At 41.5% G+C, this 25,325-nt stretch overlaps 1 protein-coding gene across 4 annotated transcripts in view; it reads left to right on the top strand.

Annotated features, from left to right (window-relative positions):
* Window positions 1-818: 818 nt before the first annotated feature.
* Window positions 819-25,325, top strand: part of cnih3 (cornichon family AMPA receptor auxiliary protein 3) — an 84,272-nt gene continuing 59,765 nt past the window's right edge. For all 4 annotated transcript variants that reach the window (XM_070987985.1, XM_070987983.1, XM_070987982.1 and 1 more), the window contains exons 1-2: window positions 819-1,466; window positions 20,711-20,779. In XM_070987985.1, coding sequence (XP_070844086.1) covers window positions 1,389-1,466; window positions 20,711-20,779 — 147 coding nt within the window. In that variant the 5' untranslated portion in view covers window positions 819-1,388. The remainder of the gene's footprint in view (window positions 1,467-20,710; window positions 20,780-25,325) is intronic.

Raw genomic sequence — 25,325 nt, 5'->3', positions numbered from 1 at the left:
TTTCCTGTCTCTGGAAAGCACTAAGTGCATCTCACTTTAAAAGTGCTGGATAAGTAAATTAACACATAACATATTACTATATAATACATATAACAACAAGAACAATAAGAATCATACTGATGGTGATGATGATATTATTATTACTATATAATGAAAAAAATGAAAAGAATGAAACACTTGCTACACTACAATTTACAAAAATGATCAATGAACCTAAAGGCTATCATTTATTTTGCAGAGCAGAGCTACATGTTCTCCAGGTGTTTCATTATTGCTATGGTACTTGCAATTACAGGCAATTTCTAAAGGCGTCAGACGGTGGCGCCAGTGCCACAGTTTCAATATAGGCTACCCTGTGCCTCAATCCAAGCATGTGGTTCGGTGTCTTTGAAATAATCAATGAAACCGTATTTTTCATTTCATTTCAGTCTAAATGATCTCTAGTCTGTAAGATAATTCTCTCTTAGGAGATAAAATCAATTTTGCGCTTAAGACAACATTTCAGTCATTGTGGACTCTTTCTGACTCAGGCATGCACCGTAAATGTGCATTAAGTGGTCGATGTGATCACTTCGCACAGGTGAACACAGCAGATCGTACTGAACCGGTTCCAGACTCAACACATGAAATCAAGGGCACCAATCACTTCACCCAGAACCGCGCTCAAGTTCCACACTCTCCAAATTATTTGGCACCCAAATGATTTAAAAAAAAAAAAAAAAAAAAAACACTAAGAGCACAGTTAAACCTGCAAAACTAGAAATCTGAACACGCACGCGCGCGCGCGCACACACGAGCACACCGGGCGCTGCTCTTTTAAATCCACCTGTTCACGCGCCTCCTGCGCTCTCTGCCGCGCTCTCTGATAGGTTTATCACAGAGAAAACAGCATTTATAAACGCCTTGTGCATGAAGTGACGAGGAGCCCCTCTCGCACCATGACAGCACACACACAGCAGAGCTTCTGCTGCCGCGGCTGAATGGATTACCTACAAGCGCACCTCTCCCGGGTGCTTTTTGCGCAGAGCCTCCTCCTGGTACTTTCCAGTCACCTCTGAGAAAGCCGCTGCCTTTCCGTGCACACAGGCTCACCTCTCCAGCACTGTGGACACTGACCGCTGATCATGCCCAGTGCGCTGATTTGAGACCAGCTTTGACTTCAGAGTCGCATCCCCGCTGCAGGGTGGACGCACGGCTCATCATCTGGCGAGGTTTTCTGCAACAATTTGTTGCAAACATTGTGAGGGGCGAAGTCATGGTGCCGGTACTGCATCGGCTCGTCTTGACACCGTGAGAACTTTCTTCCTGACTCCCCCCTTTTTCTTTTAGATGTTTGTCAGCGGGATCGTGCTTCTTTGGGAAATTATCCACCGTTTCCCCTTTCAATTATGTTCACTTTTGCTGCCTTCTGCTACATGCTGTCTCTGGTCCTCTGTGTGTCCCTGATCTTCTTTGCAATATGGCACGTAAGTACCTCAGAACTGGTTTATTTGGAGCATTTTTCGCATGTTTGATAACCAGCAGATGGTCTGATCGGGGATGTGTGCATATTGGACGCAGGTGTGACATTTGCGCCTCACAGCCGTGCACGTTCATTCATTGCATATGTGTATTTTTGTAGCTTTTCCACTGTTCAACACTGCGGTATCATTTCCTGGCAGATATTTTCCTCCACACGACAGGTGCGCACCTGTATCATCTGCTCCTGCTCCATCGTTCACATATGCGTCCGTCACTTCTCACACTGTCACAATTTTACCAGTCTTTTCTCTGATTTAACGACTTTACACATGAACGCTGACCCAATTTAATATGCAGAAATGCTGGCAACCCTCTGCAGCATCCAAGATCAATTAAACAGCCTTCCTTCCAGATCAATTAGGAAATCTTGTAGAGTGTAATCTCCCCCCTCTCATCCTCCCGCTCTGCTCCCTCTGCCTTTAATCAAGCCTCAGCTCAGCTATCCACCAGTGCCAATATGACTGACTGCATTATGATATTTGAATAATCTAATTATTTGCTCCCTGAGCAACATCTCCATCATGCAGGGCCTTATGTAAAGACAGATTTGGGTCAGGTCTTTCAGCCTATTGCCCCCCAGTCTGCCTTTTGCATGGAAACAGCAACAGACCTGATGCACTTGGGATGACTGATCCTCTGGCAATTACAGCTAATAGTCAGTCTGCCTGTCTTTCAGACAGTGGCCCATGTGTCTGCTCACAGAGCAGAAATAAAGAGGCATGGACAGTGAGAGTGCAGACACCCGTGATAGTACAGTTGAAACTGAGCAGTTATGCAGACAAATGCAAAATAGACAAAATATACAGCACCTTCATACAGCTTGTGACTACTTCACTGATAAGGATTGATGATGGTTGATAATAGAAAGACAGACACAACAACAGCTCCTTCCGTTCTGTCTGTGATGTCAGCACTGGCGGAGACATGGAACACATTATTCTGTAGCTTCAGCAATAATCCACAAGCACCAGGCTTTATTTTGCATTCTGCTTAAGACGGCAGAAACAGTGGAGATGCCTCCTCCACTGATTCCCGTTCACTGTGACATACAGACATACAGCATAATAAGCTGGGGCTCCATACTGCGAGCAAACATAATTAGGAAGAGGCTGTGAGGTGGGAATATGTGGAGCCGTGGAAGCGTTGAGCAGAGCCAAGGCTGCACATTAACACCAGCCACCTGCCAAATTCTGCGAGATTTTGGCTGTAACTCTCTCACTTCTATCAGCCGCTTTGGCAGGTAGCCATCGCTCTGTCACTCTTTCTTTTCCTTCAATTTCAAGAACTCGTCGGGTTCCAAAGAAGCGCTGCAAACACTGAACCCTGCTGCCACAGTGGCCACTTGACCAAAAGGTTAGTGTTTAATGCCCTGAGCAGCAGTGCATTGCTAAAAAGAACAAGTGTGCTGAGTCAAACTACCCGGGGCAAAATCAAGCTATAAATACAGCCAGCCAGTTTAAATGAACAAAAAAGACAAAGGCTATGAAACGGACCACAGAGAGCAGACAAAGGAAATAAAATGAGCAATGACTGCTGTGACTCTAACGTATTAGCAGTCCTGTCAGCAGGTAACAGGAGCGCCTGAGTCACGGATGTCAGAAAATGACAAACGACTGCACAAAGATGGATTCCTGTTATTAATTGGCTGTAATCAATGAAACCATATACTGCCAAGTTAATGAGCTCACATGTATGCGCCTTATCTTCTCCTCCACTCGTTTTCAGGTGCTGATAAATCTTTCATTAACTTGTTTTGAAGGAGGGAACTCTCACTGAACACAGCTGATTCCTCTTCCATCCCCCTCATTTGCACATGTCACATCTATCAGACCTCTGTATGGAAAAAAAGAGGAGGACATGTTGGCTATCTTTGGCACATCTATTATCATTAATCACTTCCTCTCTGACCGTCACTGGACTCACCGTGGGCTGAGGTGTTAAGTAGGAACAGGTCGGTAATGAGGAGGGAACAGAACTCTGGCAAACCCGTGAAAGCCACTACATGAACACTGGTTGATGACTGTGAGGAAGTCATGTTGATGAGTTTGACCACTAATCACTTCAGTGCATTAAAGACAAAGGCATGTCTCCCATGGTATGCTTCTTTAGACATTTACAACACTGCAAATATAATATGTGTTACAGCAGTCCACTTATGTGACAGCTGGAACAGTAAAAAGCAACTTAACGTCACAATATTACATTTATCTGCATGAGTTCTGTTGAGTATGTTTTTCTAGCAATATGGCTGTACTGTTACTTTTTTATTCTTTTTCTTACAGGACCTTTACTTATAAGTGCTTTTACAGGGTGGTATATTAAAAATAGCAATACAGATCAGTTCTGTTTAAAGTAACCAATATAAGAGTAAAACAGCTGGACTTTGTGCGTTCTGTGTACAGACAGTGAACCGATTGTGCAGACAGTAGCTCAAAGCAAACTATCAGCGACCGTGTGTGTGTGTGTGTGTGTGTGTGTGTGTGTGTGTGTGTGTGTGTGTGTGTTGAGCTGTGCGCTGAAGGTTTCTTCTGAAATGTAATAGGCTGCAGATTACAAGTCATTAAAAAATGTAAGTTGTGTAACTATTTTAATTACATCATCGAATCAATGTTAATACATTTGACTGCTCTTTTTTATGACTTTTTTACCACAAGTTTTAAACCAAATCTCAAGCTAAATTACACCTTGATCACACATAAATAACACGGTGGGGCAGAGGTATTTTATTTTATGTGACTGATTGGAGTCACTCATAAAAATAAATGTAGATGTTTTGATACGGACAGTTTCCCTGCTGACAGTATTTTCACTGCTGGTAAACAAGTTTTAAAGCCGGACAGCAATGCTAGAGCCCTTTTCTGGTTTCCTAAGAATAATGATGCTTCATTTTCAGCACTGAGAGGCAGAAGACCTGAAACAGAATGAATGTTATATTATACTTGCAAGCTTCATACCTAAAAGTATATATTCTGATGTAACATGTTCAGAATCATTTTGATTAGTGAAATTCAAATAAAAAAAAAAAAAAGAAATCAAAATTCAATTACATATTTTTTTCTCTGTAACTTCTTTAATTAATTGGCATCATGCTGTTCCATAGTCACTCCCAGCACTGGTGGAGTGTGCCTGTGTGTGGTTTTGTGACACTGACTGATCTCATACCTCTCCAGGAATTCCATTTCTTCCTGGTATTTCCCTTGAGTGTCTCTCCTTTTCTCTGTTGTCTCCATACAACAGACTGAAAACCCCCTGGATAAACTACATTTTCTTGTTATACAACACAAATATCCATCTAAAGTTTTGTTTTTTTGTTTTTTTTTTGGATACACTGCCTGATCTGCCTCTTTCTTGCTGTCTTTGAAAGATTTGACCTCTAAATGTTTAATAAGCCATTCTAGCACATATTTCAATGTCAGTTACATTCAGAAACAGGGGTGAAATTTCAAGGAACGAATTTGTGTAGTTTTACTGTAAATGCTCTTTTTTTTTAGCATGAAAGCTAGCAGTCAGGATTTTTCAGCTTATTTCTAGATGGCTCTCACATTTCTTTAGTCATTTTCACTCCAGAGATGCCATAATTTCTCCTTCTTTAAGTGATTTTAGCAGCTCGGCAAGATGTATTCATCCATTAGGTATAATCCACTAATCCGAGGGTCGTGGTTCAATCCCCATCTCCTCCAGTCTGTGTACTGAAGTGCCCTTGGGCAAGATCCTAAACCTCTCCTGATGTCTGTGTCATCATGGGGCACTTTGGATAGAGACTGCATCACTCAGCACACAGGTTGGCACCTTGCATGGCAGCCATCAGCGTATGAATGTGTGTGTTGACGTGTCGTAAAGCCCTTTCAGTGGTTGTTAGAATAGAAAAGCTCTGCATAAATCCAGTCCATTTACTACTTCTATGTAATATTGATGTTAAGCATGTCATAGTATTCTCACTGTGGGATATAATGACACCTTGAGTGGTTCACTTCAAACCAGATGCAGTGATCGGCACAATCAATCTGTACACCACATAAAATAAAACAGCACAGTCACCCGTGGGAGCACTCACGTAAAGTGATTACGAAGCCATTTTAATTAACATACAAGGTGAACTGCGACCTCCCCAGAGCTCTACAGCTCGCCGCTTGGATGGTCAGACTCTGCTTGAGTGATTCTCCTTCCATGTAACCACAGCTCCTAATGTGCTACGTGTCATTAAAGCTGGGAGCGAGCCACACGGTCCTCTGGTGCACCACTGATAGATGGGAAAGCCCTGTGGTGCAGATGTGATGTAGAGGTTGTCCTGGCAGTGTGGCAGAGGGCAGAATGTCAAATTGACGTCATTTACGCTCCCAGTTGGGGTTTCCATTATATTGTGGCAGTTTTGGTATTTAGTGCATGGATGGTGCAGTGATTTCATGTGTATGGAGCAACAAGAACAGCTGAATCACCAAGAGGGCCACAGCCCCCGTACCCCAGACCCACAGAAGGCCCTCGGTTTAGTGATAATTTAAATAATAAAATAATAAATAAAAGTATCCTTGCTTTATTAATGGTAAATAAATAATGTATAATAAAGTAAATAAATGATGTACCAGTGCATTATACTGCAGATTAATTAGAAGCCAATAAGTAGAAGAAAAAAAACTTTAGGTTTAACAAACCATGATAATCTCATTAGCTTTTCTTTTATTCTCTCATTCATCGGGAAATGCCTCCAATGTCATATATTTCAATTGTTAACAACTTGTGAGCATCAGTAACAACAACATTACAACAGCAGGTTTGATGGCTTATTATAAAGAGAGAAAACAATATGAGCCTTAATTAATGGATGACTGACATTTAAAACTGTGTTATGACCAAAGAGATAAACACCGACTGAGGGGGGTTTTCACAAACTGGCAACCCCAACCCTTTCCTTCATAATGGCTTCTAAATAGTCTATAACACATTTATAAATAGTTTACCGTTAAAGAAATAGTTTGACATTGTGGGAGCCATGTTTATTTGCTGTACTGAGCAGAGTTAGATGAGAAAATCAATACCACTCTCACGTCTGTACACTAACAAACTGCTACAGCCAGAGACTGCCAGCGCAGCTCACTCCAGAAAGTCACAGGCTCAGTCACGAAACAGTGCAGTAACACGAGCCCTGTGCAGCACTGACCTACTGCTTTTGAACATTGATTTTAAATAAACAATATATAATATGTCTAACTCTTGGCAAGAAAACTAAGTGTATTTCCCAAAATGTTGAAATATTCCTTCAATAAAGCCATTACTACCTGTAAACCCTTCATGAAGTCATGCACTTTTACAAAGAGGGACAATAAAACTGCACTTTAATCAAATTTATTCTACACAGAGAAATTTAAAAAGTGCAAATTTAATGTTATATTTAAATTGGTCATGGGGCAGCTTGTTCATTTTTACCTAATTTTGAGTCTTATTTTAGTTGATATTGTGCTTATATTCCATATGTTTGTGTTTAATTTGATTATCGCTAACTAAGTGATAGAGCAAACCCAGAGCCGAGTAGCCACTGGTTGTAACATTGGTTGGTTTGTGGAGCTCTGCGTAAAATCAAATCTTTTGCAGTCTTAACTTTGCACTGTGCCCTGTGGGTACCCAGGCAACACGATACGCAGACGTCGAGTAGAGAGTGGGAGGATTGGGAAGACCATCTGGGGCCTGCTCAGTTTTGCTCCGGGACCCTCTTTTAGGTTAATATGGCCTTGGCAGCGAGGGATGAAATGCTTTTATTCCAAAACTTCTCAAACTCTCCTTCTCCTGCCTTCCACTTATTCACTTAAATTACCTCACACAAAGCAAATGCTGGTTTAAATAACACCGAGGCAACACCACACATCAGGATTTCACGCACACTTCAGCATGGATTTGGAGGGGAGCCGCTCAGCTCATGCTGCACTTGGCGTCACTTCCTCTCCGAGCGTGACTTTGCATCACACTGAGATTTTGACAAGTACAGGGCATTCACTGGTGTAACAGAGGTGTCGTGTGAATATTCTTTCACACTGAACAGCCATAATGCTCCCTCATCTGTTGCTGTCTCTATGGTGTTCTGATGTTGCAGCAAAAATCTTTAAAAAAAAACGTTTCGGGTTGCTCTGTGCAGGAAGGAGAGGGAAGGGTGTGTGACAGTGGAGAAAGAGATGACGAGGTGAAATGTGGAGGATTAGATTTTCAAATGGCAGAAGGTTGATTGAGCCTCAGACACAGATGTGAAAGACTGAGCCAGAGCAATATTTCACCAATCATGCTTAAGCATGTTCCCGTGATCTGTAACACCTCAGATATCTGCTGTCAGGGTCTACTGGGGATAGACTGGTTCAAACACAGAGGAAAGAGAGAGACAAAGTCACAGGGACATAGATGAAAGGGAGATGAGGCAGAGCCTGCTGAAGGAGAGAGAAATGAGCTGCAGGAGTGATGGGATGATGGAGAGGAAACGGGGGGGGGAGGCCAGAGAGACTACAGATTTCTCCTCCTTGGAGTTCAGAGCAGGACAGATTGGACTGCTTTTGGACTGACTGGATGGATGACGGGGGCAGAATATGAAATGATGATCAGACATGAAAAGGAAGGAAAAGGCAGATGCAACGCTTTGAGTCGGCAGCAATACAGATAGAGAGATCAAAGGAAGGCAGGGTGACGGATAATAAAATTAAACTTCTGTGTGGGAAGGCTGAAGTTTCCTGGGAAGAGAAAGAGGGAAAAATCCTGAGATGGATCAAGCTTTTCCAGCAGACATAGGAGAGGATGCAAAGAACCAGATAAAGAGCTCGAGAACAAAATAATTAGCTAGAGACAGAATAACAGGCCACTGTAAAGCTTTGTGTTCAGGGGAGGGCACTCAAAGATTGTACTGGCTTCATCTGGATTATTCATGTCTTAATAACAGCAATGAAATAAAGATGAAGTACAATCAGCTTTCTGCTTAATGATCTTCTTACAAGTGTCTCCATCTGTGTCTCATTCGGTGTTAACTAAACACAACACTGTTAAGGCTTATCTTTAAATAATAATAATTTCAAGACTCAAATGAGCAGATCAATACAAAAACAATTTCCAGAAGAAACAATTTAGTTATTTAGAAAAGGAAAAACCAAAACAGCACCCTGAGGTGCACAACTGAGTGGAAAATATCAAAGAAAACTATACGGGGGAACTGAGGCTGAGAGGCACACTGAGCAGGGCTGTCGACAACGGAAGATAGGATGACCACACGGTTGACATCAGGACGACCTGGCAGCCACGAATCCAGAAAGCCTCTCCTAAGGCCCCGTTTACACGTACACGGTATTTTGGAAAAACTGAGACATTTCCCTTCGTTTGTGCCCTTTGTTTACACACAAACAGAGAATTTGCCTCTGAATACAATGCATTCTAACAACTCCGGCCAGAGTGGAGATTTTGGAACACTTCGGTTGCATGTTTGCATGTAAACTGAGAAAAACGGAGAAAAACAGAGTTTTAGCTAGCCGACATCACATTATGCGCCAGGACAGTGCGGGTAATGTCCTCCTTTTGATGAGGAAAATCGGTAGGGTTGTGCTCTAAAAAGAGGCACGTGTCCCAGTCGATGTTCTCCTGACCTCCTGACTACCTCCTGGTCAGTCCATATAAATGATGATCCCGGTGCCATTTTGCTTCAAAAAAGAAAGAGGAAGTGATTCGTTGCTGTTTTTGGGATTCTGATTGGCTAACGTGGGCTTGAGCTTCTCGTTACACTGCCACCTACAGTTTTGGAATGTCCTGACGACAGACATACACGGGTTAGTGTAAACAAAAAGTTTTCTGAAAACGGACACGTGTGCACGATGTCATTTTTGAAAATGGAGAGGGTGAAATGTCCGTTTATGACAGTAGCTGCCCATGTGTAAACATAGCCTGAATACTGCCAGCATCAAGGCTGTAACACACCTCAGGTGTGCAGGTAATCAGACAGGGTCAGCAGTGCACGAGGAAGACACGCCCAGTCTCAGACAGACAGGGGAGACAGGGGAAAGAGAAAAACACTAGAGAAGACAGAAAGCAAATCCTAACATATACAGGGACATAGAGGGACATGCGGATGAAAATCTGGCAGTGGTCTAAATTTGGCCTTTTTGTAGCTATAACTAACTCTCAGCTGGTGATTTAATTCTTTTTGCAGTGCATTGTGGGATGATTTTAGTCCACTTTCTATGGAATTATGAACCTCAAATAATAGTGACAATGAATGATTTTGGATGCAACTTCTTGGTTTTGGTTGACCATTCTCGGTCAAGTATGAAGAAGCGTCAGCCACGTCTCTGATTTGCTCAGATTATCTAAAACACTTCATTTGGAGGTAAAACAATCTGAACATTGGTAATAATCCCTCACTGCAGAAGAAACCTGTGCTCAGCAGTACAGCAGGTCAAAGTTTAACAATGAAGTCGGTACGCTGCGAGGGATGGTTTACTTTTCATCTTATCTTTCTCTTCCTTGTAAGTTTGGCTAAAACCGTGTACTGTTTGTATGATTGTCTGAATGTTTCTTGCCACGTCTGGCTACTCTTAAGCGGTTACACATTTTCAGATGTCAACAATGCTAATATTGCCGAAATAAACAAGACCAAGGTTTTAGGAAACCTAAATTAGCCTTATTCATGTGACGACATTTATTAAACACCACATATGAAAGAGGACAGGAAAAATATTAGGAAAGGGGGGAATGGTATTCAGTCAAGGCCAGCACTCATTAGTGCCCTCAACCCCAGCCGCTCCAGTGGAGCTGCTCAGCGGCCAGCAGATGAGTGTGGTTATACTGGGCAGCTTTTGGTGTGAATGTGCTTAACTGTGAAAAGAGAGGCTTCCTCTCAGGGAACTCTGGATAAATAAAGGTTAAAAAAATAAGCTTACAAATAGCAATTTCACTGAGTTTTATGCACATAAAATGCTGTGTAGTTTTAAAGTTTAGATTATTATTGAGGATATAAATTCACAGGATAAGCGCACAGTGAACATTGAACCACAAACTGTGCTCACAGAGCCTTCATTCTCTACTAAGCAGCCTAATCCTGCATTAGAAAAGTATGAGGTCAAAACTACCAAAGAGCTAACAGAACAATGGCCAAACACGAGGGAAACGAAACACTAAAAAAAAAAAGAAAGAAAAAAAAGAAGAAGCTTATTAAGTATATAGGATTGTTAAATAAGAGAGAATACACAGTAAAGAGAGAGAATAGCCGAGAAAGTCCCTAAAATACGAGAAAAACTAACCTCTAATTTTCACAAGAAATAATCTGCTCAAAATTCCTAAAGAAATTTACAAAAACGTGCAGCAGTTATTACGTTCACTCTTGGGGTTAACCATTTTGTTTATCAGTTGTTCTGTACTGTGATTGTTATGCATTGAAAGTTATTTCAAATCGTCAGTTGTCATTAGTTTATTCAATGATGGAAAAAGGTTGGAAACCACTGCCTGAATGCACAGTGTTGCCTCAGTCTAAAAGTAAACCCAGGGAAATATAAAGAGGACGAAATGTGAAAAAAGAATCTAGCTTAGAGGTGGAGACATCTATGAATGATAGAACAGAAAGTATTCAGCTCCTCTGGGCTTCACCTAGTATTTACAGTAGCATGCAGAGCCACAGTGATTTCCCACCACGCTCCGCTGAACTGTACAAAGTAGGAAGTAGCTCATGCTCAAGGTGCCCTAGTAAGACATCAGAGGGAAGAAATGCATAGGTGATACAATTGATTGTAATCTCAATGAAGCAAACAGTCAACAGGGCTTTCTGGCACCAGCCACCGGAGGCTATAATGGAGGTGGCGTTCAGTATATAGCTGGGTTGGCTCAGCATCGATCGGTGTTCATTAACCCCTGCTGGCTCCTCATCCATCATTCTGACTCCACTGTTTCTATTGTTCCACTGCACAGTGCATGCACTGTAGGGTTACATGGTGATCCTCATCCTCCATCCTCTTCCTTCCCAGTTATTCCTCTCTTCTTAATTCGCCTGCCACCTCACGTGTAAATAATGACAGATAATTGCCAGTGTTTGGTCGTTTTTGCTTGCTTTTTTTTTATCGTTGTTCATAAAGATTATCATTGATGATGTTACAAGAGACTGATAGCAACCACAGCACAGGTCTTATCACGTTTAATATCTTCAGACCAGGCTTGATTAGAGATGATCAGGTCTCCAAAAGCCTGACTATTCCCATTAAGCAACCTCCATCCTTTACACATTGCTTGCTTGCTTTCTTGCTTCATCAGACAAATTACTATTCCCTCTTTTTCTTTGTGATTATATTTAGTTTGTGAACATTTATCTGGGCCAAGAGATCACAGTAGATGAGGTAAAGCCTGTGAGGATTCATGAATTTAGAATTTGCTGGATTTGCATTTATTTTGCTTCCATGTTAGAGTACTCAGAAGTTCCAGCGCCGCCTGGCACGTACAGTTATGGATAACAGGCAGTGTGACAGCAGGGGGCAAGGGAGTGACAGCACCGATGATGAGGAGGGTGAGGTAAATGAGCACATCTTTGTAGGCTTATTCAGTAATTAATTCTTGTTAATTAAGTCTTGTATGTCCATACTGTAGTTGTCAGATTAGCTGTATAAAAGTTTTCCTGCTTTCACTTGCAGATGCTGGAATCATCTCTGGCTTCTGATGCATCAGTATGTATTTAATATTAAGACATAGCTCTGCTCAGTCAGGAAGATAATTAGCAGATTTATTTTTATTCATGAAAACATGGAAATAAATATATTATCTTTGTACAGCAGAAAGTCGTTACAGGTGGTGTGGTTTGTCCGGCCAGTTGTCTAAGATGGCAGCTCTGTTTTGATTTTGAAAACTACATTTGTCCTTGTTCAGTCAGCACTCCTTTTCTATAAAGTTGCACTGCTGAAGCAATTGTTTCAGCAATTCTGCCAAATTTTGGAAGCTATCAGTTAGCTGCAGTGACAGTCATCAGCTGGCCATGGATAATGAAATCCAAATGTCAGTTGGGTTTAATAGAGTTTTAATTTGGGATTTAGATATATAAATATATGTTTGTCTGTTAAACGACACTGTGTTGTGGATTTTTTCTTTTACCACTTAGGGGCAGCAGAACAAGCTGTAAACGTAACCCAGACGTATTATCACTTCATCAAGTTTCCTATTTAGACAGAGTTACAGAGCAGCAATAGCATTTATTTTTCGCTGATTTTCTTTTTTTGCCATCCAATAAATATAAATTTATTATTAATTCTACTTTTAGCTCTGTTTTGGTCTCCAGCTTTTTTGTTAGTTTTGTTAGTAGTTAGTTTTGTCTCTCAGTCTGTCTTGTCTGGTAGCATTAACTGGGTTTGTCTGATTACTGGTTTGTACTGTTTGATCATTCCTTCTAAAAAGCACATTGGTTGGAAGCTTTGGATATTTAGGGCCATGAGAGGGCAAACCAGTACAACCAGACTATACTACTTGTATATGTGTATAATGATTCAGATTCAGAATAAGCGTATGTTTACAAAAATTGATGAGGCTGATGGGGTCAAACATTAAATATGTTATCTTTGTACTGTTTTCAATTTAGTGCCAAAAAAACAATAAAAATTGCTATTGACACTGGCCAAATATTGTAGTTCTGTTAGTAACTATTCACTGGATTTTTGAATATGGTTGTCTGTCACTACACCATATTTAATCAACTGCCTTTGGTGACCTTCAGTCTGTAGGTATGAAACAAAGATGAACCATCACAATATTGTCTCACTAATCAATGTTTCCTTGGTAATGTAGCTCCTGCCATTGATTTTAGGACAAATATTGTCCTGCAGTGACGTCACCACAGCATCATTTCTTGGACCAGTCAGAAGGTGTAGTCACACCAGTCTGTTTATGTGTGTTGAATACGCTCAGTTGATATTCTGTTTAATACCCATCACCGTAGTTGCATATGTGGTTATCATTTGGCTTTAGGGCCTTGCAGAAAGTCCTGACAGCTGAATCATGCATACTGAATGCTGATATAGTCCTTTTCTGGAAGGAAGAGATTTGTTTCATTTGATCTCGTCACAGTGCAGGGAGGGGTTAACTGTGCCAGAAGTGTTCATTAGCATCAGAGAAACTGCTCTCTCCAGCTGTCTCCCCCTGCCAAGGTGTTCAGCACAGATACAGGCCGACAGTGACGGGAGCATGTTAGTGATTAAAACACAAGCCAACTCCCAGCACATGGGCAGCCAGTGACCTCTGGGAAGTCTGCAGGAGAGGAGATATTTTGATGTTCTGTATACAGTCACAGAAGAGTAATGCGGATCTTAAAATGCAAAGATAGAAAATCCTATTAGTGTTATTCAGTATTCAGTGTTATTTTAAAGGTTTAAAACAAAAATGTAGCAAAAGCGGAACTGCTAAGCTGTTTGAGATTTCCCTCTTAGCTCCACTTTTCAAAACTAACATCAGTATGTGAAGCAGGCGATGCCTACCTGAGCAAGAATCCTGGCATGTGGATTCATCTGCAAGGCATCCAAACTGTGCTGGACATTGCCAGCCATCATGATTGCCTTTTCCCCGACCTAATGTTTGATTATTAAACATGTTGTTACTAAAAAATGAATTACAAGCAATAAAGACCAACGCAGGCTTGCTCACACCAGACCGGCTCCCGTTCTTGATTTGCCAGATGCTGCCTCTATGCCTCAGATCAAATGAAAATTTAATACTCCTCGTATTGTAAACTTTGCATCATTCTTATTGGTTAATGCATTGAAACATATAGATTCCTTTAATTTAATCCAGCACTGTTCAGATGTCATTTGGCTGATGCATACTAAACTTAGCGTTTTGCACCGCTTCATCGAGTTCTAAATTGCGCATCAGAGGTTGGAGAAGAATGGCTGTGCAGAAAATTAACCCATATTGAGTGGGTTTAAAATCCCAATGAATAATTGAGACAAGACTTTGAATAATTAAAGTGGACCTTGTAGTCTTTCACATTAGAGTGGAGGTTCTTCTGATTGCTGTTGTTGTTTTTAATCTTCTTATTTCCATATGAATGCCTTGAAGGCTGTATGGTGAGAAAAGCATGTTTTTGGTTGGCCATAGATTCAACCGACTGAAAGACAATGAAAAAGCACAAATTTACATCCACACATAAATACAACAGATTGGGCTGCATCCATCTCTGTTCCCTTCTTTTCCCTTGCAGACACACATAGAGCAAGGTGTCAATCCACTAGCAGTCACAGTCTGCACTGAAACACACTGTTTATGCTGAATACGGTGTGCCAAGAGTGAAGCAGAGGGTGCCAATTTGTTTGCTGTTACTGCCAGCCAACCTTGACTTCAAAGCAGTCTGTTAAAGTGAACTTCCACATCAAAATAAAACTGGATTTACAAAAAACAACCCATGGTCATTGCCAGGACATCTTCAGCAGGAATCACCCTCTGAGCGTGTCACAGATTCGATATTCGGTCCTCTGGTCTGCAGCTCAGGGGCAAATGCTGCATCTGATTGTGACTGACTGAACAGCCTCAGATCAAGGAGATGAAATTCTGTTTTAGGGTGGATTTTCCCTGAAAGGATAACCCACTTATTATAACGTGGGTCTTAGCCATCATCCCTATTGGTAATGAAAACATTCTACTTGCCAGGTTCGTTGCTGATATTTGGGAATGTGGTGTCATTACTAAAAAGAGGTTTGACAAGATAAGAAACAGAACTAGTCAGATGATGAGACAGGTTGTAAACAAACATTAGAAAACTTGTTTGGACTGAAAAACAAACCATGTACATTAATATCTAATGAATATTATGGATCACAGTGTATAGACCAACTTTGTGGTTCAATTATTAACTTATCAGTCACCAGGGTTTCTCAAAGTCTGGACTTTGGTCTGCATCCAGACCAAACGGCAGGTTCAGCTGGCCCCAGCTCAGAACTCTGTGATCATCAACTGGTAGCCAGCAAGCCACATCTGTCCAGCACAATATTAATGAATTTAGAAAAAGCACGTATCTAACATTACTCAGCAGTGGAAGAGGCCCAGTCTGTCCTGACAGTGATGGTTGATTAGCCTGCCAACCAATGGCACTGAGCCAAAAAGTCTGTATTCATTCATTCATTCATTCATTCATTCATTCATTCATAGTTCTCCTCCTCCACAGAATTAGAATATTCTCCAACCCCATCCCACACTTGGACCCACCGTCCACCTGCTCCCAGGCAGGTCATTCCCTGGAGCCAACAGCAGCACACTGGACAGCACACTTAGAGACTCACTAAACTTGTCTATTAGACACAAGAGGTGTCATTTGATTATTACGTATTTTCCATGATTTTATTTTTGAGTCTGTTCACACTGATAGACACATGTTTTCATTTGAAAGGCCCTTGGACAAATGTAGTTGAGGACTCCTGCCACATCGTGTTATGAATGGGCTACATTATGTTATGAAGTGAAACGTATACAAGTTTGAAATAAATGTGTCTAAAATGTATTATATTGATCTGTTGATCAAATAATTGTCAGTGATGTTGAATAGTCAGTGCAGCTGGAGATCATTCACAGCAATCCTGTCCACAGATGAATGTGGTTTTATGTGGCTTATTTCACTGTCATTGACATTGTGGCAACTGTCGGAGAGAGCGCTGTGTGTCGTTGCTGCTGAGTTCACACATTAATGTCACACTAGAGAATTCACTGTCAGCGCCTCAATCGCAGATGCAGAATGTCTCTCCTTCTCTCTAGCACAGATTTTCTGTATCTATTATAAAGTAGTTGTAGGAAAATGTCTGAGTCAGAAAAAAATATGGACTAACTGTCTGAGCCTTGTCTGCCTCGGTTTCATGCTGGCCCATTCACAAGAGATGTGACGTTAATTAATTGAATAAATGCTACTTTGTTATTGCAAATCATTCCAGACCTCTGACCTTGAATAGAAATCAGATGCAGACCTTTGAGTAATAAGTTTGAGAACCCTTGTCATATGCAGTTGGTTCAACTTACAGTACTGTAGCTGTGCACAGTTTCTCTGTGCAATGGACTGTGTATCCTTAGCCCCACTGGTGCCTAAGCTGCCCTCCCTGGCCTGGCTGCAGGAACTGGTCCTGGTTTTTCTAATCCAAGCCAGGTAGCTTTCTTCCAAAGTTGCCACTCCATAAGGGATAAGGGTTTTTGAGTCACTGACCCCCATCCCAGGGACCAATTTGCCATGGGCTGAGCTTGCTTCCCAGGCAGGGCTTCAGGAGAAAGCCCTGTTTACCCTAATTCAAGCATAGTAGCTTTCTTTTGCTGTTGCCACTCCATAAGGTTTCTTCAATCAATCTTGCTCGGACCCATCACCTGGGACCAATCTCCCTTGGGCAACCATACCGTGCAGCACAGTTCCCAGTGCTGCATGGTATGCAACCCCCTCCTGTGCGATAGGGTGGTGATTCTTCAAAGGGGGGCCTGGAGGTGAAACATATGATATACCAGTTAATCAACATCCTGGCCTGGGGCTTTGGGTAACGAGTTTAAGAGACTTACTTTAATGAGATCACAAATAAAAGCTGCTGAGATGAGTCTCTTTCGCAGGGTGACTGGGCACACCCTCAGACATCCAGAAGGCTCTTGGACTTAACTGTTTCTTCAAGTCAAAAGAGCCTGCTGAGATAATTTAGACACCTCCCTGTGGATGTACTCTGGGTATGTCCAACTGGAAGGAGGGCCCAGGGGAGACACAAAACATGCTGGAGGCATTAAGTATCACCTCTGGCCAAAGAATGCCATGAAAAGCTGAAGGACATGACTAGGGAGATGGACTCAATTTGGATGGTTGAATGGGTAGATATGTGAATGAACGAATGAATATATATGACCTCTATTTTACAAGGAAGTCACATTGACATTAAAATGTCTTTCACAAATGAGACCTAGATCAAATATCAGCATCAAGTACATAAACAGGAAAACATTAAATCAAAATAACTTTTACACCCAAAAAATATACACAAAACAGTCTCATTCCCAAAGGAATGTAGCTTTGTCATGCCCTCGGCATCTCATACAGACACGAGGAACCCTTTGTACCTTCTGTATGAGATGCACTGGGCTTTCTGCTTAGTCCGAGGTAAACCCATCTATGTCAATATTAGACGCCCAGAGTGATTGCTTCAGCCATTCAACCCATTCTCATCCCATCAATGCACAAAGCCATCCTGCCAGAAAGGCTTTCTAACACATGGTTAATGTTGTTAAACCTTCGCAGTTTGGTTAGATTTAGGCACCAAAACTACTTAATCAGGTAAAGCAAAAGATTCTTCACTATTTGGTGAATGTCGTGTTTTTTTATCTATTTATTCACTCCACCTTCTTACTATGTCAACCTGCTCTGAGCACCTAATATTTAAAATTGCCACGGGTGGGTTAACATTGGCATTGGCAAAGGTACCTTGTGTGTCCATTTGAGACACCAGTGAGATGCTCTGGGAAATGAAGCCTTTTGAGTCACCAAAGTTTATGACTGCTTTGCAAAAAAGACTTAAAAAACATACACTCCCACCTTAAATAAGAAATTTGCCTTGGATAATCTTCTGTATGAAAATGTACCAGTGTTGCACCGCACACAAAGTGGGGAAAGACCATCCCACCATGCTGCAGCATGGTGGGATGGTTACATGTATAACGTACAATGATGGGTCCTTAATGTAGAATTAGTGATATACCTTAGGCCTGAATGGCACATTTAGATAAACTGTTATAACCCGCTTTATTGTCTAATTGTCTAATCATCTACTATTTTCCTTCTCCATCAAACTTTATTTTAGCAATGTTGTCATATTTCTCAGCAATTACTTTGAATACAATGCTATTCTAAGTGAGAGAAATGATGGCAAAAAAGACCAAGATAAGAGCTGTTGTACTAAACTGAATGATCCTTCAAGCCTGACATCCATTTCCAACATCCAGTCTATAATGTTCCTCTCATGTGGTACACGTGAGGATGTAGGCAAGTTTTTTCTACTCCGCTTTTATCTGTGTGTCTGTGTGGAAGAGTGTGTTCTTGTGTGCATTTACACACAGTGCTTGTATTTATGCACCCATGAAGAGTGTGTGTGTGTGTGTGTGTGTGTGTGTGTGTGTGTGTGTGTGTGTGTGTGTTCCCATCGCCCATGAGGAACAGCCCGGGGGAGGCCAACACACTGTAACAGAAGGAGGCAATGAGCCAGGATCACTGTTGGGATCCACTGGGAAATAACATGTAAAGAGCTGCCTGTCAGTGCGGGGGCGAGCCCTGGGAAATAACCCAAGATTGGTGCAAACCTCTGCCGTCTCTCTGATGTTAATTCCCCATACTGGGCGAACGTGCACGTTCACATGTACAAACTCACATGCCATTGCTTCCTCTATTTCTTTCTCATATACCACACAATGGAACATTTTTTGTTACATACAAACAGTAATGCAGTTTTTGCACACGCACCCATAACACTGTGGTATACTCACGCTGCTCTCACATCTCACAGTTCCCCCATCGTGCACACACCCTGGAGACACACAGTGTAGCTCATATGCAAATGCACTGACTGACACACTCATATCTCTTCCTGCAATGTTTCTCTCACTCTCTCATACACACACACTTTCCTCCTGAGGACCAAGCAGTGACATCTGTCTTTGTAGTGCAATTGCCTCCATTGCAACACATGCCAACACCAATGGAACTGTTGCGTATTTTCTCTGCTGTTCATTATTACTTGACGTTATTACTAAGAGCTGTCCCACAGTGCAGCAGTGGGTGAGCAGCAGGATCAAATGACACCAATTCGAGGGGTTCTGATTTCTCAGTCTCTTGCATGCAAATGTTGTGCCTCTGGCCAGATTTGATCCAACATTTTGACTGGAGCAGATTGTGTTGATGATGGCGAGGATGAAGAGATGATTCTGAAATGGAGGATGTGAGCACATAATGTCTCCTTGTAAGAGTAACTTAGTGAAAGCGTCAGCTACACGATGTCTATGTCGAGGGCTGTTTGTGTCTTGTGCAGCAGGTGGATTGGTTTGTTCAGCAGGTGACGTTGACATAACGCATTCTGCTGTAAAATTAAGACATGGAAGTCACAGAGCAGCTGTTTGGAGGGAATGAGTGAGGAAAGAGAGCTTCTTCAGTGTCTTCAGTTCCATGAGAATTTTTGTGAAGCCTGGTGGAAGGGCTGCACCGAACTTCATTTTTTCTAACATTCAAAGTTTCTAATGAGGTCTTTAAAATGTCTGTCCTCATATTTTATGATGTCATCACCATAACGACATATATTTTAATGAATGGAACTAATCAGTTTCATCAACATAAATACATGCAGACAGCAGGCTAATAAAATGATGATGAGATAATAATCATGCCCTTAGGCTTACTGATGCTAGACCACCCCTTTAACACAGGTGCACTCCTCCCTTGTGTACAGGAGAGCAAATGGTTTTTGACCACAGTTAAATGTTGTTTTGAAAGCCTAAATGCCAGCAAATATGGACAGAAGCAGAATGTTTTGCTAGAGAAAAACATGAATTTTGGAAATGATTAAATTGCAGTCCAGAGTTATTGGAAATTGGACCACGGGAGTTAGAAACAATCCTATGCAACCATCACTGGAATGCAATTCTTCAAATAGTGTAATAATAATAATATTAGTGTAGCTTAAGCTTTAGCTGCAACTGTGCACAATTACTGAGTTTAAACCAACACATTCTCATGCCAGGTGGTCAAATACCACTTTGTCACACTCCTCTGCGTCTGTGCAAAGCCTTCTTGCCTGAAAGCCAAAGATCTAGGGACCAAAGCTACTTGATTTTAGAAAAGATGGTTTACATTGTTAGTTAAATCCTGGTGCATACAGATGCTCAAAGGTACCTTGTGCTCTTATAGGCTGGTTGAGCTGCAACTGAATTTTCCTTTGTCATCATTGCTTATTCAAAAATATTTAATTCGGTGGCGAGACTACTATCACAATTACAATAATGAGTACATGAGCAAAGTATTGAACCCATTACCCAATACTGGTATCAGTATCAGTGCATCCCTAAATGTAGCAATTTTTTTTTTGTTATTTAACGATAACAGCAGCCCAGACACACATGAGGCTGATGGCAATGCTGATGTGCTTTCAGAGTAGCAAATTTAATTCAATGTTGTCCCTCTATTTTACTGATGGTCATCATTTCTTTCCTCTCTCCCTTGCAGATAACAGCTTTTGATGAGCTCCAGGCTGACTTCAAGGTGCCGATTGATCAGGGCAATCCACTCCATGCGGTAGGCTTGCTCTCCTTACTCATTTTCATTCATACCAGACACTTTGTCCACATGTTTCTTTAGATTATTGCCTTGTTTATGTGTGAAAGGCAATTGTTGGCGCATATGGAAAACAATTTCAGTCCATTTGCTGAGAGCCACACACATTAATGCAGCACAGTACAGCAGGAGATTCTTGATCTCATCTTTTACACTCTGTGTCTCTGTCTTTCCCAGTCTACATTCCTCACTCTTCATTCATTTTAAATCAAGCAGCTGGTCACACACACAACGCTGAGTCCAAAAAAGTTGAGATGCTGTGTAAAACGTAGATGAGAAACAGAAAGCAATCATTTGTCAGTCTGTGTTTACAGGCAATGTTTTACAAAGTGTTCCAGAGTTCATGTAGTAATCTCCTTCATACAATCATGTGTTCACAAAGTGATGAAGCTCGCTCCATCCTTGCTTGTGAACGACTGAGCCTTTCCAGGATGCCCCTTTCATAGCCAATCATGATGCTCTTTCCAATGAACCTGTTCACCTGTGGAATGTTCCAAACAGGTGTTTTTCATTCCACAACTTCCCCACTCTTTGTTGTTCCAGTGTTTTACACGTTGTCCCAGATGGAGGAATCAGGGTTGCACTAGTTTCGTCTGCCCTCCTCTCCACACTTCCTTGCTCAAAAACATTCCTGTTATAGGGCCTCAGGCGAAAACATCAAGTATGAATGAATCATCTTTTAGGGAATCCAAATATAAATTAAATACAAGCGACAAGGCACAGTCAAAGATAAACATGGACTCTACAGTTGGTCTGTTCCTGCAGACGCTTACCAGTCCCAGTGCATTTCACCCCCTCTAACCGACACCGTCTTTCCAGCCAGCATTTTGATACAGCCTAGACTCAGTTCCATTTTATGCTTTATGCTTCCCTAGAGGGAAATATTTTACCTTTTACTTCACTATATTTATCTGACAGCTACAGTTACATGAAAAACACATAATCTTATTAAATAATAAAAAAAAGATACATTGTGAAAGAATTAATGAGCCTTTCTAAAAAACAAATTTGTGCTTGTGACCCCCAAACCAAAGATCCTGTTGTCATATCCTAGATGTCTTTAATTTGTATGCAGTGTCCCCTGTAAAATGCTACATTTCAGGTAGAAATTATACTCAGTAGCAGACACACAGACAGGGGGTAAGGGAAAAATAGGAATTTATTAAATGTGCAATGAGGAGAGTCGTAGTGAGGTAGTCCTGGGAACGGCAGGAGAGGCACGAGGTTCTGAGGTGGAGAGCAGTTCATAGATGTGCTGGAGCGCACAGTGCAGGTGGTGAGAGTACTTGTGTAGTGGGCATGAGGTGGTGACGGTACAGGTGGAGCAAAGTAGAGGTGATTGAGGGTTGGAAGTTTAAGGCAGGTGGAGGCAGAGACACTGGAGCTGGGGATCGGTGCCAGTGAACTCACTGATCCCAAAACAAAGGAAAAAGACACAGATGATGAGACACTGGAGAACCTACACTCGTTGATAACAAACACCAGCAGCACTGGTAACTGGCCAACAACACCGCTAAGCAGCAGAAACAATCTTGCTTCAGCAGACGAGTGCTCAGCAGTCCGCAGTCTTTATACTGTGCTGATTGTAATGAGTCCCAGCTCCCAGCCATCTGAAGAACCACATCCAGCTTCTGCCAAAAGAGGAAACAGAGGAAACTCAACCCCACACCTCAAAGACCAAGACCCTGTTTACACTTTTGGAAAACGCATATGTTTTCATGCGGTTTGGCCTCTTGTTTACACGCAAAAAGAGTTTTTTTCACGAAAAATGACAATTTTCAAAAACTCCAGTCAAAGTGGAGATTTCTGAAAATGCCGGCTATTTGTCGGCGTGTAATCTGGGTTAAACAGCGTTTTAGGTTCCGAAACGTCACAACGTGCGACTGAATACTTAATGTCATGTGAGCGACCTATGTTTACACGCCCATAGGCTTGGCATAGTTATGATGCGCTCGACGGCGGATTTATCTGGGTTCATGTAAACAACAACATTTTTGAAAACGATGTTTTGTGCACGATGTTATTTTTGAAAACGGAGGGGCCAAATATCCATTTTCCAAAATACCCTGCTACGTGTAAACATAGGGCAAGTCTTCCAAACAACCACAGAAAAACTCCCATCGTTTCATTTTAACAACTGCTGGAGGCTTAAAAAGTATGTTACTGATAATATGTCACTTTTATTGAAGTAGTATTATGAATGCAGAACTTTTACTTGTGCTAGATTCTTTTTACGTTATTGTAAGTACTTTTACTTAAGTAAAAGATCTTAATTCATTTTTTTAAGATTGTGGCCTTTAGTGGGGGACAAACGTCAATCATACAGTGTTTGGATACCTTAAGTGTCCTTGAAAGGTGCCAACAGACTCACTGCTTCTCACACTCACAGCTAACAGTGTTCACTTTGGTTTACCCTGATAATATTTAAAGGCTGTCTCGGGCTAATGCAGGGATTTAGGCTTTTAGTGATTCTGTGTATCCAGTCTGCTGTTTGAATAGTAACATTTATCTATTTCAGCTTACAGAATATTACGTTTTAACAATAGTCAATTCACAGGTTAATACACTGGATTATACATATATCCTCAACTCTCCCTGGCTGTCTGGTAAACAAATGTGACGTGCAGTGAATATTAAAAACATCCTTTAAACAGTGTTCTAGCAGATCTGCAATAATGTCTTGTGTAAACATCTATATATATGCAATGTAATGTGAGAGAAAAAGGTAGTTTGACAAACAACCACCACCAACTCATTCTCATCCTCATCCACTAACTTGTCTCTCTCAAAAATCCTCAAACAGAGAAAGTATGTTCTGCTTCATCACACCTCTAAATGCTCCACAGCACCAATCAAGAGAAGTTGTGAAAAAAAATGTGCATTAGTGTTGGCCAGCATGGGGAAGCTGCCCCTGGTGAAGTTGTTTTAGGATGAATTCCAGCCCTCTAAATCCTTTCCCCTTGAGTCTTTTGCGCTTTTACGAACACAGTTAGCTTTTAATAATGCATGGTAGTACAGTACAGCGCGAGCAGTTAGTTTGGAGGTGACTTTGACTTAAGAGCTCTGGACTGTATAGCCTCTCTGAAGTATTGATTTCTATATATCCTTGGGGATGAGCGGAAGAAAGACAGGAGAAAAGTTGGGGAAGGAGACAGATTGAGAAGAAAAATCACAAACTGGGTAAAGGAGGACATTAGAGATGGGAGACAGACAGAGGAAGAGGAAGAGATGGCTGAATGAGGATTTCTTAAGAGGCAAATGAAAAGAATTCTGCTTGAAAGGAATTTTCAAGACCCTGAAACCAGTGCATTAGACCAGATTTTCCTGCTCAGTACCACTTTCATATTTTGTCATATTTGCATATCATTATGCAATGCAGAACATATCAAAGAACCCGGCAGGGAAATGGGTACAAAAGGTTCCATCTAATTTTCACTTCCGTCTCCTTTCTTCCCTCACTCTCCCATGTTTCTTAAACCCATCCTTCCCCTTTTGCCTCCCACTTCTGATATGAAATGAGTCAGTCCTGCCCATTTCCATATGAAAATGTGGCCCAATAATGCATTAGTTCTCTTTTAGATACCAAAGTTGTTGCTACTTTTTAAATTTTTATGACGGGCACAAGTTAATGTCTTGGTTCCCCTAAGCCCTGAAAACCCTAGAAAGTTTGTGGAGTTTGTGGGTATCAATCACATGTCTGTACACTCAGTACAGATCTGGAGTCTGCAGGGCATGGTTAGCCTAGCTTAGCCAAAAGACTAGTAGCAGGGAGATATTGCAAGTAGAGGTCAAAAACCTGACAGGTCATCTTTAACAGAAAGAGTAGTGAAGACATATTGGTCACATTTGTTCACTCTGTTGTGGTGAAAATGGCTTTCCACACTGCAAACATTTTAAGTGCGTTTCAGATGTCCCTTGTACCTCTCAGAACATATGCGCTCTGTTTTTACAAATGTGCTTAGCAAAGCCTTATCTGCTTGTACATATCTCTGATTTTACACATCTTGCAAACATGTGAACTATCTTTGACAATCGATCATGGCTCCAGTTTCATGGCTGAGCTTTCCAGCTTCCATACAGAGATTTGGTAGATGGGTGGATGAAACATAGTCCAGTTTCCCAAACCACTGGTTGACTGACAACTTCCTTGGTGCACTACTGATTGACAAACAGCACTTGTTTCGTCAAACATCGGTATTAGATATTTTTTCCCACTTTTTCCCAAGTCCACACAGCTAATCATTGGGTAAAAATCAGTGATTTAAGACAGCTGTCTCTTTACAACATTAACCTCTTATGAGTACTGTAAGGTTTTGATGGAGGTGAGCCCTTGCAAAAACTCTTGCATCCTTGAAAGTCAGCCTGGACAATACAGGTGCACAGGTGCAGCAGATTCCCACAGCAGAGGTGACATCAAACCAGAGCCCCTCTCTCTAACACTCTACACTGCTTTCCCACCTGGCATATATCCCTAAAGTCTCTGTCAACACCATTACACCATGAAGGG

This window comes from Chaetodon trifascialis, chromosome 19 (assembly GCF_039877785.1).
Source record: "Chaetodon trifascialis isolate fChaTrf1 chromosome 19, fChaTrf1.hap1, whole genome shotgun sequence".
NCBI lineage: Eukaryota > Metazoa > Chordata > Actinopteri > Chaetodontiformes > Chaetodontidae > Chaetodon > Chaetodon trifascialis.
This window is presented reverse-complemented; position numbering and strand designations above follow the sequence as displayed.